The sequence below is a fragment of the Aegilops tauschii genome, chromosome 2 (assembly GCF_002575655.3).
Source record: "Aegilops tauschii subsp. strangulata cultivar AL8/78 chromosome 2, Aet v6.0, whole genome shotgun sequence".
NCBI classification, from domain to species: Eukaryota; Viridiplantae; Streptophyta; class Magnoliopsida; order Poales; family Poaceae; genus Aegilops; species Aegilops tauschii.
Window position 1 is genome coordinate 473,143,740 of NC_053036.3, and position 15,854 is coordinate 473,159,593.

General features: G+C 42.0%; 2 protein-coding genes across 4 annotated transcripts; both read left to right on the forward strand.

Moving 5' to 3' along the window:
* The first annotated feature begins 4,868 nt into the window (after positions 1-4,868).
* LOC109742172 (septin and tuftelin-interacting protein 1 homolog 1-like) lies at positions 4,869-7,085 on the forward strand. Its single transcript, XM_020301259.3, has one exon. The coding sequence runs from the start codon at positions 6,003-6,005 to the stop codon at positions 7,083-7,085; it is 1,083 nt and encodes a 360-aa protein (XP_020156848.1). The 5' UTR covers positions 4,869-6,002.
* Positions 7,086-7,578: 493 nt separating this feature from the next.
* On the forward strand, positions 7,579-15,851 carry LOC109742148 (ATP-dependent DNA helicase DDM1). Of its 3 annotated transcripts, none has more exons than XR_012203096.1 (15): positions 7,579-7,812; positions 8,168-8,220; positions 9,339-9,773; positions 9,873-9,971; positions 10,607-10,953; positions 11,020-11,206; positions 11,315-11,490; positions 12,636-12,892; positions 12,997-13,101; positions 13,202-13,296; positions 13,403-13,522; positions 14,519-14,686; positions 14,790-14,976; positions 15,052-15,153; positions 15,303-15,851. XR_012203096.1 is itself a non-coding variant. In XM_020301225.4 (15 exons), the coding sequence occupies exons 1-15, from the start codon at positions 7,770-7,772 to the stop codon at positions 15,528-15,530; spliced, it is 2,466 nt and encodes an 821-aa protein (XP_020156814.1). In that variant the 5' UTR covers positions 7,579-7,769; the 3' UTR covers positions 15,531-15,851. The 3 variants fall into 3 exon arrangements, 2 of the variants coding, with proteins under 2 accessions (XP_020156814.1, XP_020156813.1); XM_020301225.4 differs by having other exon boundaries at positions 14,519-14,638; positions 14,878-14,976; XM_020301224.4 differs by having other exon boundaries at positions 14,519-14,638; positions 14,878-15,153.
* Positions 15,852-15,854: the final 3 nt, after the last annotated feature.

The following is a 15,854-nucleotide window of genomic DNA, read 5'->3' on the forward strand; positions in this document are numbered from 1 at the left end:
CCGTGCGTCCAAATCTTGAACCGTTTTCACCGTTGGATTCCTCGCGTCGAGATCTTCAAAACTAGATCCCATGTTGATAGGTTTTGACAAACTTTTTTTTCACGAGAAAAACCGGACGAAAAAACCGGACCGGGAGCACGGGTTTTTTCCCTTTCCGAAAGAAGCACGCCCGTGCCTCTCACGAAATCACAACCGTGCCTCTCGTGGAAGGAAAAAAACAGAAAACGCGTTTTTTCCGTTTCCGAGAGGCACGGTTGTAACTCTCGCGAAAGCACAACCGTGCCTCTCGCGGAAGCAAAACCGTGACTCTCGCGAAAGAGAAAAAAACAGAAAATGTGTATTTTTCCCTTTCCGAGAGGCACGGCCGTGACTCTCGCGAAAGCACAACCGTGCCTCTCGCGGAAGCAAAACCGTGACTCTCGCGAAAAAAAACAAAAAACGCGTTTTATTTTTCCCTTTCTGAGAGGCACGGCCGTGACTCTCGCGAAAGCACTACCGTGCCTTTCGCGGAAGCATAACCGTGACTCGTGAAAGAAAAAAAACAGAAAACGTGTTTTTTTCCGTTTCCGAAAGGCACGGCCGTGACTCTCGCTAAAGCACAAACGTGCCTCTCGCGGAAGAAAAACCATGACTCTCGCGAAAGAAAAAAAAGAAAACGCGTTTTTCGCCTAAAATTTTTTTGTTTTCAAATTTTTCTTTTCAAAAAACTAAGGAAGACCGGGGGAAACCAATACGTCGAAAAAACCAAAAAAATGCCAAAAATGCATGCGGAAAAATAAAAATAAAATAAAATCCGGAGGGAGCGTCCAGAGCGCGACACGTGATGAATGGCTGAGAGCACGCCAAGTAGCACTGATCACTGCGAGCGCTTGTTAACTAGTTGCTCTTGTCGTCCGCACGCACACAGTGGGGATACGACTTGGGCCGGCCCATGAAGGTAGCGACAGGCTGCGATTGCGAATTATAGCTACTAAAAAAAGTATGCTAGCGGGGGGATGGAACCCAGTACATCATCCTATTGACGATGCCCAACTACCGGAAGAATTTAGCAAAGCTTTAATGTTTTAACACAGCGAAAATCAATGAGAACCAACCGCCCAGCAAAGTTCCCAATATTTTTGAAAATTTTGAACGCAATTTAAGAAAAAAAATTGAATGTTTTACGAACTGCAAATACTTTTCAAAATAGTGAAGAATCTTTTTAGAAATAAATTTTACCTAAAATCATGAAAAATTTGTGAAATTACAGAACAAAATTGGAAACATTAACATTTTTTTAAAATTCTGAACAAAATTTGAACACAAGAACATTTTTTGAATTTTTGACAATTTTTTAAACTGCCGAAAAGTAGAAATGTAAAAAAGTGAATATTTTTAAAAATTGGGAACATTTCTTGAATTTCCAAACATTTTCTGAAAAGTTGTCAACAATTTGAACAAAAAACTTTTGAAATTTTTTTGTTAAAAAAGGAACAAAATTTTAAAAACACGAAATTTTTTGTGAAATTTCAGAATAAAATTTGGAAATGCAATCATTTTTTAAAACTCCCGAACAAAATTTGGAAAAAAAAATCTGAAATTTTTGAAACTGCTGAAAAAGTGGAAACGTGAATTTAATAAAACAGGAATATTTTTTGAAATTCCGAACATTTTCTTGAAAGTTGTGAAAAATTTGAGCAAAAACAATCCGAATAATTTTTGAAAAACAGGAACAAAATTTGAAAACATGAACTGTTTTAAAACTTGTGAACAATTTTTGGATAACGAATATTTTTTGAAATGCTGAACATTTTCTGGAAATTGTGAACCAAAACATCGGGAGCAATTTTTAAAAAACACAATTTTTTTTGCAAATCCCAAATAATTTTTAAAACTCGAATATTTTCTGAAATTTCTAAAGATTTTACAAATACGTGAACATTTAAAAAAAGAAGCCTGGAAAGAAAAATAAATAATAAAAAACAGAAAAGCAAAAAAATAAAATATAAAACATAAAACGGATAAACAAAAATAAAAAAGGAAAACCGGGTCAGGGAACCTTCTAGAAGGTTCCTGAAACCGGATGCCTAACATTGGATTATTGAATCTAAGATAGTTAAATAGCAGGGATGAGCAAAAGCTATTCATTTTGCCTATTCATTGTGTTGTTCTTATTTTTGCTGCAACCGACATCATCATCAAATGCTACAATCTGCATGGGGATTTGCTGCGACCTGTCGTGGCATCGCGCTCGGCGGCCATGGCAGCGATGTGTTTTTTGCTGGAACCAGCATATAAGAGTGCTACAATCGGGACATGCCAGTGCTGGAACCGGGACTTTGCACGGGTTAAGACTTTCTTCGATGACGGTGGTGGGGACAACCGTTGCTACAACGGGGCAGTCCATTTGCTGGAACCGGCCATGTAGCTACTACAACCGGAGATGGCCGTGTTGCCACGGCATGGACATTTACTAGGTTGCTACAACAAATCTAGACGATGAAAAAAGGATAGCGGACATGTTTAAGAATTTGTCTGATTAACCAGTTAACGTGACGATTAATTCCTACTTGTACAGTCACCGGATAGCTGATAAACTGATAACTTGGCCAATTAATTGATTAACTTGCCGATTAGCCTATTAATCTCTTACTCGCCAGCCAACCGAGCAGCTACCAGTTAGCGATTTTCTCAACAATAGATATCGGAGAGCGGAGAGTGAGGGGAGAACGATGACGCCGTTTTCTGCTATTTTGCGGTACCATATCCAACAAACCAGAACTGCTGAACCAGGCGGTTGGGGAGGCGACCGGCCGAAATTTCAGCCGGCTGTCCGGCGATCGGTCTGTTTTTTCATTTAACCAACTCGATCACTGGTCACTCGGATAAGAGACCGAAGCATAAATCCAGCCCAATAACCAACTCATCAAGACCACACTCACGTCATATTAAAGGAACAGAACTCCTTAATTTGAACTGTTTTTCCGCTATATCATTATAGAAATTGTTTTATTTTATGCCCTAAAAATCAGCAATTGAACGAATGAATCGGCGGCCTGATTGTTAAAAGCTTGAACCGCCAATCTCATTGGTCCGGTCGCCTATTCGGTTTTTTAAACTATGATTTTAATCCTTTTCAAGATATCTATGAAAAGATTAGTTGTGGGTTCCAGTTCGACCGTCCATGGAAAGTGCTTGATATGTCGGAATGGTCGTCTGTGTTGATTAAGTAATCAATTTACACAATTTTTTTAGGGAAGACCATCATGATTAGCTTTATTGAATCATAAAATATATGCATCGTCCACGAGCTTATGAACAATGATGTCAGGTGGCTCGTTTAACCAATTAAGAGTAGACTTATTACAAAAACAGTAGTTAGCTAGCACATACGCTGTTTGATTACAAGAACGAAGACAATGCTTAAAAATGACCTTCTTAATCGATGTACTGATATCCACACATTCAGCAAAGAGAGCTGCAGCTTCATCCCACCATCTTTCCTGGCCATTGCAGAAATTAATTACTTGGAGAGAGTCTGATTCGGCTTCAATCCGGCTTAGCCCAAGAGAGTTGGCAAGATTTAGCGCATCTCTCATGGCCATCGCCTCCGTAGTAATTGCATCTGCAGCAACAGGTATAAATTTGCAGTGTGTGGCGATGAAATTTCCCTGTATATCTCTGATAACAGATGTTGTTGCCCCACTTCCTTCATTTGCAAAAAAGGTTGTATCAACATTTAATTTTGTGTACCCTGGGTCTGGTTTGCACCATCTAGCTTCTGGCATTTGCTGCAACTTTATCATAGTATTTTGGAAATTTGCAGCAATAGACATAATGGATATGGGCCATCTTCATGAGGATGAAACTGGCTCATCATGTGTTATTTTCCTGCGGATCCACCACAAATACCATGTGCCCACTACTAGTGCTTGTTTGAAATTGACTCTAGAATGTATCAGGAATAGATTATCCGGAAGGGATAGTAGATGTTCGAGAATAATTGAGCCCGATCTATCCACTGGTATAGAATCTTCAACGAGTTCCAGCATGCCTAGACGCCTCCAAACTTCCTTTGCATGCACACACTGGAACATCAAGTGCCTTACATCCTCTACACCCTGGTGGCATATCGGGCACGCGCCATTAGAGCCAACGTGTCTGTTCGTCAATATGGCTTTCAATGGAACGATTCACCGCAAAATCTTCCATCCAAAAATCTGGATTCTATGTGGAACTTGCATTTTCCAAAGGGTATTCCAAACTGCGAAAGGCGTAGATCCTCCCAGCCTTTCCATCATGTTTTCTTGCAACCTATAAGTGTGCATCCATTGTAAATGATACGCTGTTTTCACAGAAAAAATCCCTGTTCTATTGGGCTGCCATGCTATGAAGTCGTCAAAAGCTTGTACATTGAGGGGAATATAATCAGGAGGATTCTTCTAACATCCATGGGGTAGAAAATACTTTGTAATAGCTGTTCGTCCCACTCGCCGGTCACTGGATCGATGAGTTCACATACTTTTGTAAGATTTGAGTGACCTCTCGGTGTAATCACCTTAAAATCTGAGCTTGAGGGTATCCAAGGATCCCTCCATATATTTACATCATTACCCGTGCCGATTCTTCATACATATCCTTTCTTAAACGTTCCAAGGCCCTTTAGAAAACTTTGCCATATAAAAGATGACCCATTCTTTGCGGTAGCATCCAACGGACTTTCATTGGGGTAATACTTCGCCTTTAGGACTTTTGCAACTAAGGAATCTGGATTAGTGATGAGTCTCCAGAACTGTTTAGCTAGCATAGCTAAGTTGAAGGAATATAAATCATGGAAACCCATACCTCCCTCATTTTTCGGAATACATAATTTCCACCAGGCCATCCAATGCATTTTCTTGTGCTCTTCATCATCACCCCACCAAAATTGTGCAATAGTATCTGTGATTTCCTTACAAATCCCTTTTGGAAGGCTAAAGACCGACATAGCAAAGACTGGGATGGCCTGTGTCACTGATTTTAATAAAATTTCTTTGCCTCCAATTGACAGTTGCTTTTCCATCCAACCTATCAATCTTGCTTTAATTATGTCAATGAAATGCCCAAAACAACCACTCTTGTCAGCTCCTATCATTGCTGGTAACCCAAGATACTTGTCAGATAATGTCTCTGTGTCAATATGAAGAATCTGGCTAATTTATGCTTTTGAAACAATCGATGTATTAGGGCTAAAGAAAATGCTAGACTTGGCCAAACTTACCATTTGTCCTTAACTTGCACAATAGGTATCCAGTACATTTTGTAAGGAAGTTGCATTCGTCACATCTGCTCTTATGAGAACTAGAGAATCATCAGCAAATAAAAGGTGTGATATTGACGGTGCATTCCTGCACACTCTAATCCCATCTATGCCACCAACTTTTTCTTCAAACTGCAACATACTGGACAATCCTTCAGCACAAATAAGGAACAAGTATGGGGAGAGGGGATCCCCTTGCCGAATTCCCCTAGTGGGTGAAAATATCTCTGTCTTTTGGGAGTTGAATCTAATTTTGTATCTAACAGAGGATACACAAGCCATAATCATGTCTATCCAACCACCATCAAACCCAAGTTTTTCCGTCATACCTCTCAAAAAAATCCACTCAACACGGTCACATGCCTTGTGCATATCATCATCATCATCATCTTCTTCTTCTTCTTCTTTTTTTTTTTGCGGAAAGCATATCCAACTTCACTTCACATAGAAAGAAAGAAAAACACGACTACAAAAATATCTCAGTAAACAAAGATGCTTTGGTAGACTCGAAAACGTGTTCAAAACAAGGCTCGTCTCTAAGACGGATTCGGTTTAGCGTCGAACAGCCGGCCTAGCTAGCTAACCATATAATGATGCGTACGTACGTACCATATGTGTGTGACTCTCTTAGGCATCAGCCGAAGTCGCCGAACGAACAGCGCGCCGGCCGGTTCCAAATAGCTAGCGACGTTCCGTGTTTGCTCCTCGCCTGGCAACGCCGGCCATGGCGCTGCTGAAACGCAGCTTCAACGCGGCGCTGCTCGACAAGGACGACGACTCGTACCCGTCCAAGATGCCGGGCAGCCTCGCGCGCACCACCGCGCCGGTGGCCAAGATGATGCGGCTGTGGAACTACAAGGAAGGCGCGGGTCTTGGCACGCACGGCCAAGGCATCATCGTCCCCATAAAGACCGAAAGGCGTTCTTCAAACGCCGGCATCGGCCACTCCGAGAAGCCCTACGACAACGGCCTTCCGGGCGCGCCCGCGTCGCTGCCAGCCGGACACAAGTGGGGCGAGTGGGCGGCTGCCTCACGAGCCCTGCGCCTTGAACGGGACTGCTGCGAGAAGACCCTCGCGCTGCTGCGCGACGTGAGGCTTCAGGGCGACGACAGCGCGGAGACGGCGGACGCGCTGGCGGCGATCGTCAAGTCCGAGGAGGTGCTCCAGGGGAAGCGCGCGCTGGGGGCGTGGAGGGCCGCGCTGCCTCCCTCCGCCGTGCAGCACATCGTCGAGCGGGTTCTCGCGCCCAGGATGGCCATGAAAGCGCGAGAGTGGGAGCCGGTGTGGAACCCGGGCTGTGACCATTGGCTACGTCCGTGGCTTCCATTGATCGGAAACTTGCCGGAGAGCCTCTACGGCATTGTCGAGAGCAAGATCAGCGGCGGCAGCTACGACACCATCTCCCCATGGAAGGACTACTTCGACCCGGCGCATTGGGAAATCTTCTCCCGGCGCCACGTCTTGCCTAGGATGACACGGTGGCTGCAACAGCTGAGGATCACGCCCCCGAAGCAGATCGACGTCAAGTTCCGCACGGTGATGGAGTGGACGCCCCTCGTGCGCACTCAAGACGTGGTGTCGATCCTAGAACAAGAGTTTTTCGGCAAATGGGAGAGCGCGCTGCGCCATTGGCTGCAGTCCGCGAAGCCATCGCTGGGGGAGGCCGACGCGTGGTGCACCGGCTGGAAGAACCTCTTCACTCCAGAGCTGCTTGATGACAAACGCGTGCTCGCGCGTCTGGAGGCTGGCGTTGCCATGGTGGATCGACAAACGGAAGACCTCAACCGTCTTGTTTGTCATAGTTGATACTAGCTAGTCTGCGTCAACAGCTTGTACATACGGTTCTAGTCACTCATGATTAGCAATGTAATGGTGATCTTGTACAGTGGCGGAGCTAGCCGAAAATCACTGGAGGGCGGAACATAAATCATCAGTGTTTGGGTGGCCAAATGCTAAAAAAAATCTAATCTAATCCCTTCTAGAATTTTCTTTTCAGGAATTGATCCAAGGCTGGGGGCAGCCCCCCTCCCTCCAGCTCCGCCACTGATCTTGTACATTATTATGATACAAATATATATAAAGCAATCTTCAGTATTTTTTTTTTATCAGAGAAGGGCTTGCCCCTTCCGATTTTCATTACTGAAAACTAAATCAGAGTAACACGCAGTTCAAACTAAGTGCTACCTACAAATTCCCAAGCAACACAGTAAAAGGCCAACACAGGCCAACAGACTCCTTAACCCAACACACTGGGCATAACATGATAAAGTTTTCGACGCAGCGAAACATGAGCTGAAAGATCTCTAATTCTACTACGATTCAAAGGGTCTTACAACAGTAAAAGGATCCTTACGATCCAAATGTTTAAAATTCCTAGGATCAAGCGGAGCTCTGAACTGGAAATGGTAACTTGCCTGCTCCCGCGTTCCCCTTCGCTTCCTCCCCACCGAACGGAGAGGAGAGCAGAGGCAGGAGGCGGCCTCGACGGCGATGGCGATGGCGACGGCGATTGGTGACGGCAGCGGCGACGCAGGTGAGCTCCATCCTCCCCCTTCTTCCTCCCCGCTCCTTCCCCATTTGCAACGCCTTGCCCCCCTCCGCCCTGACAGCAACTACTACTGCTCCCCCCCTCCCCCGCTGCTGTTCTCCTCCCCTGCCACGTTGCTCCTCTCCTCTCCTCGCACGTCGCCTCTTCGCCGCCCCCCCCCCCCCCCCCCCCCCCCTCCCCGGTGCCTCTCCCACCCCTCCCATGGCGACTCTCCTACTCTTCCCATGGCGACTCTTCTCCCAGTTGCTTGTTCTCATGAAACCCTAGAAATATATCAACCTCTTAAACCTGAATCCCTTTTTTGTCCGCACAAAATCTGACCCTATCGTGCCTCTTTCAGGTCATTTTGGAGAAGTAGACAGAGTTTGGGTAGCAAACCAGACCAATGCTGAGGTAACAATGTGCACCGAAAGATCAATTTCTTTGTCATGCTTTCTTCTATGTGTACTACTGTCCATGTATTTTTTTTTTCATTTTTGGTGTCTCTTCTTTGTTAGTGAATCCTCCTTTTTTTTTTCTTTTCTAGGCAGTAGTCTGTTTGCTAGTATTTTTCTACGGGAATTTACACATTTGCCTACTCCTACGGATGATGCATTTTGGCAAGTGGTACTTTGCAATAGACACACAAACTCAGAAGTTGCATGTCAGGTGTACAATGGATGAATTTGCGAGCTGACGTGAAATCCCATGACAGATTAGCAAGCATCAGGCTGCAATACATATTAGGCATTAATGGTTCAGGTACTCTAAAACAAGGCTCAGATGTGCCACAAAAACAGGTCTGCAGTGCAGACTGTCTACTAGTACAACATAGTTGTAAAAGCATCATGTCTGCATAGTTGCAATTACGAGTTTTTTCCAAAGCATCAGGTCTAGGAAATTACTAGTCTCTTCTCAAACTAATACTAGTATTACTACATCGCATCGCAGTAGTATCTGCCTAAAGTTGCTGTAGCACTTTGAGTATGATGTGATGTTTGCAGCTGGTTTGATGTGCAATATTTTCCCAGAGGTTAAACTTATTCATATGCTGTGCAATATTACATATTTTGGCTACAGATTCTGTTTGAAATATGTGAAGCTGAACCATGTATGAGCGCTTGTTGAATGATCAATCTTTTTCATGAAGTTCATACACTTGCTGATATTGTATATTATTTGGTTCTTTTATTATTGATGCAAAAAAAATCAAATTGGATAATTGATTACTGCAACATTTTGCTACATAATTTAAAATATGTGTGAATAGTAAAACAACAACAATGACAACTGTAACTTTGTAAGTACAACGTAGAGTATGAGCTTGTTTTTATCCAGTGATTAGTTAAACCCCGCTAACCTCCACAATTTCTTGGTGTGTGGGTGCATACCCAGCACATCATCTAGATCCGCGTCAGTCTAGATGGGGTCTGTATGCTTTTGTTGGGGCAATATTTGTATTTTTTTTTGTGTCGAGGTTCTCCAACAGTTTCAAATCTTATATCTGATTTGATTATTTTGTGCAAAATTAGAAAATGTTCGAAGCCGAGAATGAGAAAGCCAGTGATTTTGTTGATGCAAGTACGTCTCTGCCTGTTAAGCTTGAGGCCAGCTGCGTTGGGGTACTGGTACACCCCATTGTCAAGGCGTTGAAGGCTGAAGAGCAGCCATTGCACTCCACCAATGAGGAGACATCCGATGAGTTCTTGGATGTAAATTCATCTGTACCTATTGACCTCGAGGCCAAGAACGATGATGCATCCTTCGTTACAGAGGTGATGACGAAGGAGGAACAGCAGCTATATGAGGCTCGGCTTAAGGTAGAGGAAGAAGAGGCTAGAAAGAGAGAACAAGCGGCAAGACTTGCTTTAGATCCTAATGCATGTTTTAGCAAGTTGGATGAGCTGCTGACAGAGACACAGCTTTATTCAGAATTTCTACTTGAAAAGATGGAGCAATTTACAGATGTATGAGCCCCCCACTGTGGTGACCTTTTTCTTATCTTCGTATTTATTGCTAGTTTTTTTTTTTTTTGATGATGATGCTGTTACCTGTTGGGTAAGCAGAATTTTGTTGAAGTTAAAGATGAAGAGGAGTCTGTGGAAGACAAGAAGAAAGGATGTGGCAGAAAGAGGAAAGTAAATTCTAAGCCACAATACAATGATGTGAGTGCATACATCATATATTATCATCTGTTATGTAAATATGTTCGTTGGTAATCTTTGGCTGTCTTCTAAATTATGGAGATGTTTTGTTTCATTGTTTGCCATGTACTTTTGCTTATTTGCAGTATTATGTGTAGTCTTTTACTTTCTCAATGGACTTAGGATTAAAACATATATTGCCGCTTGAAGAAAACTGTAGAGCGTGCTGTCCTGATTGCTTAATGTTAACTTCCCAAAATTCCTGATTGCCTTTTCTAGTAGCAGCATCCTTTCAAGTTACAACATACTAGTTCACAAATCTCAATTTAAGTGCCCTTTTAAATTTGCTGTAATACAGGTTCAGCTGCCTTCATAGGTAAGAATTAAGGCATTCCAACATTCCGTGACCAGTGTTACTTTGAATTGTTTGGACTTGTTGATTGTCATCTGAATCTAATAGGTCCATAATGGTGAACATTTATATTCAGTATTTAAGTGGGAACTGGTCATCATTCTAAAGTGGATGACCTGATATATCAATAAAGGGATCTGAATATATGAGAAAGTATGAGAAATAGTTGTCATTTATTTATCATAATTGTGTGTTGACAACATCTTGCTACTTCTAAGTACCAATAAAATAAAATGTTGTTCAGAAGAAGGCTAAGACAGCAGTGGCTGCCATGCTCACAAGATCTCGTGAAGATCGTTCTGCTTATGATGACACTCTCACAGAAGAAGAAAGATGGGAAAAAGAGCAAGCCAACCTTGTACCATTAATGACTGGCGGACAGTTGAAATCTTACCAGATAAAGGGTGTGAAGTGGCTAATATCACTGTGGCAGAATGGGCTGAATGGGATACTAGCTGATCAAATGGGCCTTGGGAAAACAATCCAGACAATTGGATTTCTTACCCATCTTAAAGGGAATGGTATGCATGGTCCATACATGATAATTGCTCCTCTTTCCACTCTCTCAAATTGGGTGAATGAAATCTCAAGGTAAGGTATCCAAATTTTATTTTCAGTTTTTTTAAGTGCTATCTTATGTGAATATACTTGATTTAGGTTTGTTCCATCTCTTACTGGCCTGATTTACCATGGAGATAAAGTGGCTCGGGCAGAGATAAGGAGAAAATTCAGGCCCAAAACTGTTGGCCCCGATTTCCCAATAATAATTACTTCATATGAGATGGCCATGTCAGATGCAAAATTTCTTGCTCGTTATAAGTGGAAATATGTTGTTGTGGATGAGGTGATGAAAAAGCACATGCTATTGAGAAAAAAAATCTACATGATGGAGCCATTTATGGTTCTCTACCTTTCTCTATTCCTTATTAACATGCCTCCATACTTTTTGCAGGGACATCGGTTGAAAAATTCTAAATGTAAATTATTGAGAAAGTTAAAGCGCATACCAATGGCCAATAAACTTCTTTTGACTGGGACACCTCTTCAGAATAACCTGGCAGAATTGTGGTCGTTATTGAATTTCATTTTGCCTGATATATTCTCGTCTCATCAGGAATTTGAGTCATGGTATGATTCGCTTAACTTACACATGCACTACTGGCTGCCCTTTACTATGGGTACTAATTTATTTATTTTTGAGTGGAAACCTTGGGTATTTTTCTGTATATGCCATTTTGTTTTAGTCTCCATATCCTGGCAGCAGTTCCTGTGTTCATCAGTTGCTATCCCCTGGCCTTTTTTTTCTTGTAATGATGATATAATTGAGTAAATATAAGCGACCTGAACATTCCAATGTAACTGTGTCTAGCTTTGAAATGTTTGACTCTGCCATTGGCTAGATGCCTAGATGTTGTGATGTCAATTTGTGTATGAATCTAATAGCACATATATGTTGTTCTTTTAGCCAACATTTTTCAGGATTTACTATAAAGTGATCAACATTTGGCATTTAAGTGTATATTTTGGTTAAACGATGCAGTAAAATCTATCAAATTTGATCAGTTGTGAATCGTATAAAAGAAAAAATTAGACAGTCGCAACATCAGTTCCCAAGCATGAATTGTCTGGTATAATTGTAGCAATTCCACTATTCAATGCAATTATCTGGTATAATTGTAGCAATTCCACTGCATTAACAATAATATAGAAACGTCTAGTTACAATGATACCCTGTTGTATGGGTATATGGCAGAACAATTACAACCCACATTGATAGGCTCCCAAAATGGGTAACTACTATTTGCCACAGGGGGCACCGCCAGGACTCTCTGGTAGATGTCTTCATGCGCCAGAGTAGCCACCTCCCTGTTTGTCAGCCGCTTATGTTATAAAATTTCCTCGTCCCAGTATATGTTGTGTACTGATATGACATGTCTGCCAATTTAATAATCATTAGCAGAATTTTATGTTGTACCTTTTCTTATTTATTATATTGTCTGCTGTTAAACTTGTTATGTTATTATCTAAAATGCATGCTATGAGCAAGTAATATTGGAAGTAAGTATATGGATTTTAATACCTTCACATTGGGAGTTTTTGTTATAAAGATAGTGGAGTTACTCCCTCCGTTCCATAATTTGTGTCGTGGTTTTAGTTCAAATTGAACTAAAACCACGACAATAATAATGGAACATAGGGAGTACTATTTAAACATTCAAGGAATATATTTGGTTTATTTTGCCTCCTTTCATCTGACAAAAATCTTCTTAAAGGTTTGATTTTTCTGGGAAAGGAGACGAGGAACAGCAGGAAGAAGCTGATGAGAAGAAAAGAGTCCTTGTTGTTTCAAAGCTTCATGCCATTTTGCGTCCATTCCTTTTAAGACGGATGAAGGTGGATGTGGAACAGATGCTTCCACGGAAGAAAGAGATAATCATTTATGCTAACATGACTGCGCATCAGAAGCAAATCCAGACTCACTTGATTGAAAAGACATTTGACAACTACTTGTTTGAGAGCACAGACATAGGTATGCATATGTAAGCTTGTGCATCTTTTCCTGCACACTCACAGTCCATTGTGTGTACAAGTAAACAATTAATTCTTATATTACAAGTTTTTTCTATATTGTAGTGTTGCGGAGACCTGGCATGAAGATGAAGCTAAATAACCTAATGATTCAGCTGAGGAAGAACTGTGCCCATCCTGATCTTTTCAATGCTGCATTTGACTCAACAAGTGTGTCCCATAATCCAATTGAATGTGTCCTATTTGTGTTACACTCTATGTTTTTGTTTGCTAATTTTTTCTACATTGTTGTTCATTTGTTTGTCTGCAGGCCTTTATCCACCTACCGATAAGCTTCTGGAACAATGTGGTAAATTTCAGCTGTTTGACAGGTTACTGGAATCCCTACTCAAACGAAAGCACAAGGTTTATGGTTCTCCTTTACATTTCTTTGTGAGCTTTACTCTGCATTCATGCACATGCTAGCACATTTTTCATGAATTATATCCTAATTCAGTTAATATGTTTGTAGGTTCTAATATTTTCACAGTGGACAAAAGTTTTGGACATAATTGAATATTATTTGTATATGAAAGGCCTGAATATTTGCAGAATTGATGGTAGTGTTAAATTAGAAGACAGGATGAGACAGGTAATGTGGTAGTCTACCGATTTCTTACCAGTTTACTAGATAGCATCTACATCTTGAAGAATTGCAATTCTGTATTAATGTATGTGCATATGCACATACCTTAATTTCCCAAGTGAGCACATGAGCAATTTAGCATCGAGCTCAATAACACATGTTCAATTATTATTTTATATGAGCAGTTCTGAGCTCATACATGTTAAATCTTACAATCTTAAAACACCTGTATGTTGTAATTTAACATCCCACAGCAGGGGATTCTCATATCCAACCAGCATATTAGTTTAACATACATGTTTAGCAAATGTGTGGTAGCTTAAACACGATTTCAAAACATACATCTGAGTTGGTTCCCAGGTACTGCCATTTTACTTGGACGTTTCCTGAGTTTTCTTCCTGTAAACTGGGCATAATTTGCTAGAATTGGGCATAACTTGTTACAACGTGAATTAGTTATCTCACTGAAAGGAAAGAGCTCTGACTGAATTGGCAGCTAATTGCTACCAGACTGGATGAAGTCGCACATCCATCTCCGATCCGATTCAGCAAATGTGTGTTAGCTTGGACATGATTGAAAAACACTCACCCGAATAGGCTCGCGACCATTGAGCCTGCATCTGCATGGTGCCTGAATTTATTTGGAGAACTTTAAATAGGGAAAAATCAGCTAGAATCGAACATGTTACAAATACATGGATTAATTATCTCATTTAGAGGGAAAAAGACTCACTTAACTGGCAGCTAATCATTACCAAAACTGGATGGAGTTGAATATTTCACTACAAGCTGGTTAGATTGCAAACTGGTGGGGACAGCAAACTGACGGTTCAATGGTTTATGGACCCTGGGCTTGAATGCACATAACTGTTTGTTATTGGAGAACCAGTGGTCTAATCCATAAATGTTCCTTATATTGATTTTATTGTTACATGCCAATCTTTCTCTGATTATTTAATGGCTGTCTATGGCTTTTATTTGGTACTGTTTTTTCTGTGGCAGATAGCAGAGTTTAATGACTTGAACAGCAGTATGAATATCTTTATTCTAAGCACACGTGCTGGTGGGCTTGGCATCAATCTTGCTTCTGCTGATACATGTATCCTGTATGACAGTGACTGGGTAATTTCCTGTCTATCTCAAGAGTTTGTAGTGTAATACTCGATATAGGTATGCATACACAAGTAACAGTTGTTAAAGTTTACACTCTCCCTGCACATGCCATCTCCCTGTTTGGATATTCATTTTTTCGTATGGGATGTTTTGTTTGTAGCCGTGCTCCTTGGTGAAAATCTGAAAATGCCCGCCTTTCAGTTACCTTTCATAGCTGTGATACGCTGAAGATTTGCTTCATTCTGCAGAATCCTCAGATGGATTTGCAGGCCATGGATCGATGCCACCGGATTGGTCAAACACGCCCAGTGCATGTTTATCGGTTGGCAACGTCCAACTCTGTTGAGGTATGGATGGATGACCTGCAGACTCTTGCTAGGCTATGTTTTGTGGCATCGCTGCTCACCTCCTCATTGTCGCAGGGACGGATTATCAAGAGAGCTTTTGGAAAGCTGAAGCTAGAGCATGTTGTGATCGGGAAGGGGCAGTTTGAACAAAACAGCGCGAAGCCTAATGTCTTAGATGTAAAGATTTCAGTCTCGGCTATAGATTGTGTTCTTGTCTACTGCGTAAATTGTTTGTTCAGAAATGAAACACCAAAGGAAGTAAAAACAAAAGCGAAGCAACTGGGAATGATGGCTGATTTGCTCTTCTGCTTTGTTGGAAAATGCAGGAGGAGGAGCTGCTTGCGCTGCTGAGGGACGAGCAGGACGAGGAAGACAGGATGATCCAGACCGACATCAGCGACGAGGACCTTTTGAAGGTGATGGACCGGAGCGACCTCACCGGCCCGCCTGCCGCCGCCGATGCCCCCCCTCTTATCCCCCTGAAAGGGCCTGGTTGGGAGGTCGTGATGGCCTCGAAGAGCGGTGGCGGCATGCTCTCGGCGCTCACCAGCTGAGCCCCGACCTGGCCTAGACATGACGACGCCTTGGCAGGCATTTCGGGTGATTCGGCTTGGTCACCGCTATCTAGTTGATGTTTTGGCGAAAGCAGTATCCGCCGAAGTAATTATTGACCGCATGGCATATGTGATACAGTATGTGGTAACATATCTCGAAAAGAATCCAAAAGGAAGTAATTATTGACCGGGCGTTGCACCCGTAGATTAGGTGCTCTAACTTGAGCTCGCACCTTCTTCCCCATTTGCTTTGGGTCAGCAAGCTATGTAAGACTGTTATGGTAGTCTATTCTGAAGGAGGTTGGAAGTGTGTTGCCAGAACTC

What these genes read in the sequence shown, in the direction of transcription:
- LOC109742148 (XM_020301224.4), top strand. Translation starts at nt 7,770, where the DNA reads ATGGCGATGGCGACGGCGATTGGTGACGGCAGCGGCGACGCAG. An exon ending in CAAACCAGACCAATGCTGAG is followed by an intron (nt 8,221 to 9,338) that starts GTAACAATGTGC and finishes GTGCAAAATTAG; the next exon opens with AAAATGTTCGAAGCCGAGAA. An exon ending in GTTTGAGAGCACAGACATAG is followed by an intron (nt 12,893 to 12,996) that starts GTATGCATATGT and finishes TCTATATTGTAG; the next exon opens with TGTTGCGGAGACCTGGCATG.
- LOC109742172 (XM_020301259.3), top strand. Translation starts at nt 6,003, where the DNA reads ATGGCGCTGCTGAAACGCAGCTTCAACGCGGCGCTGCTCGACAAGGAC.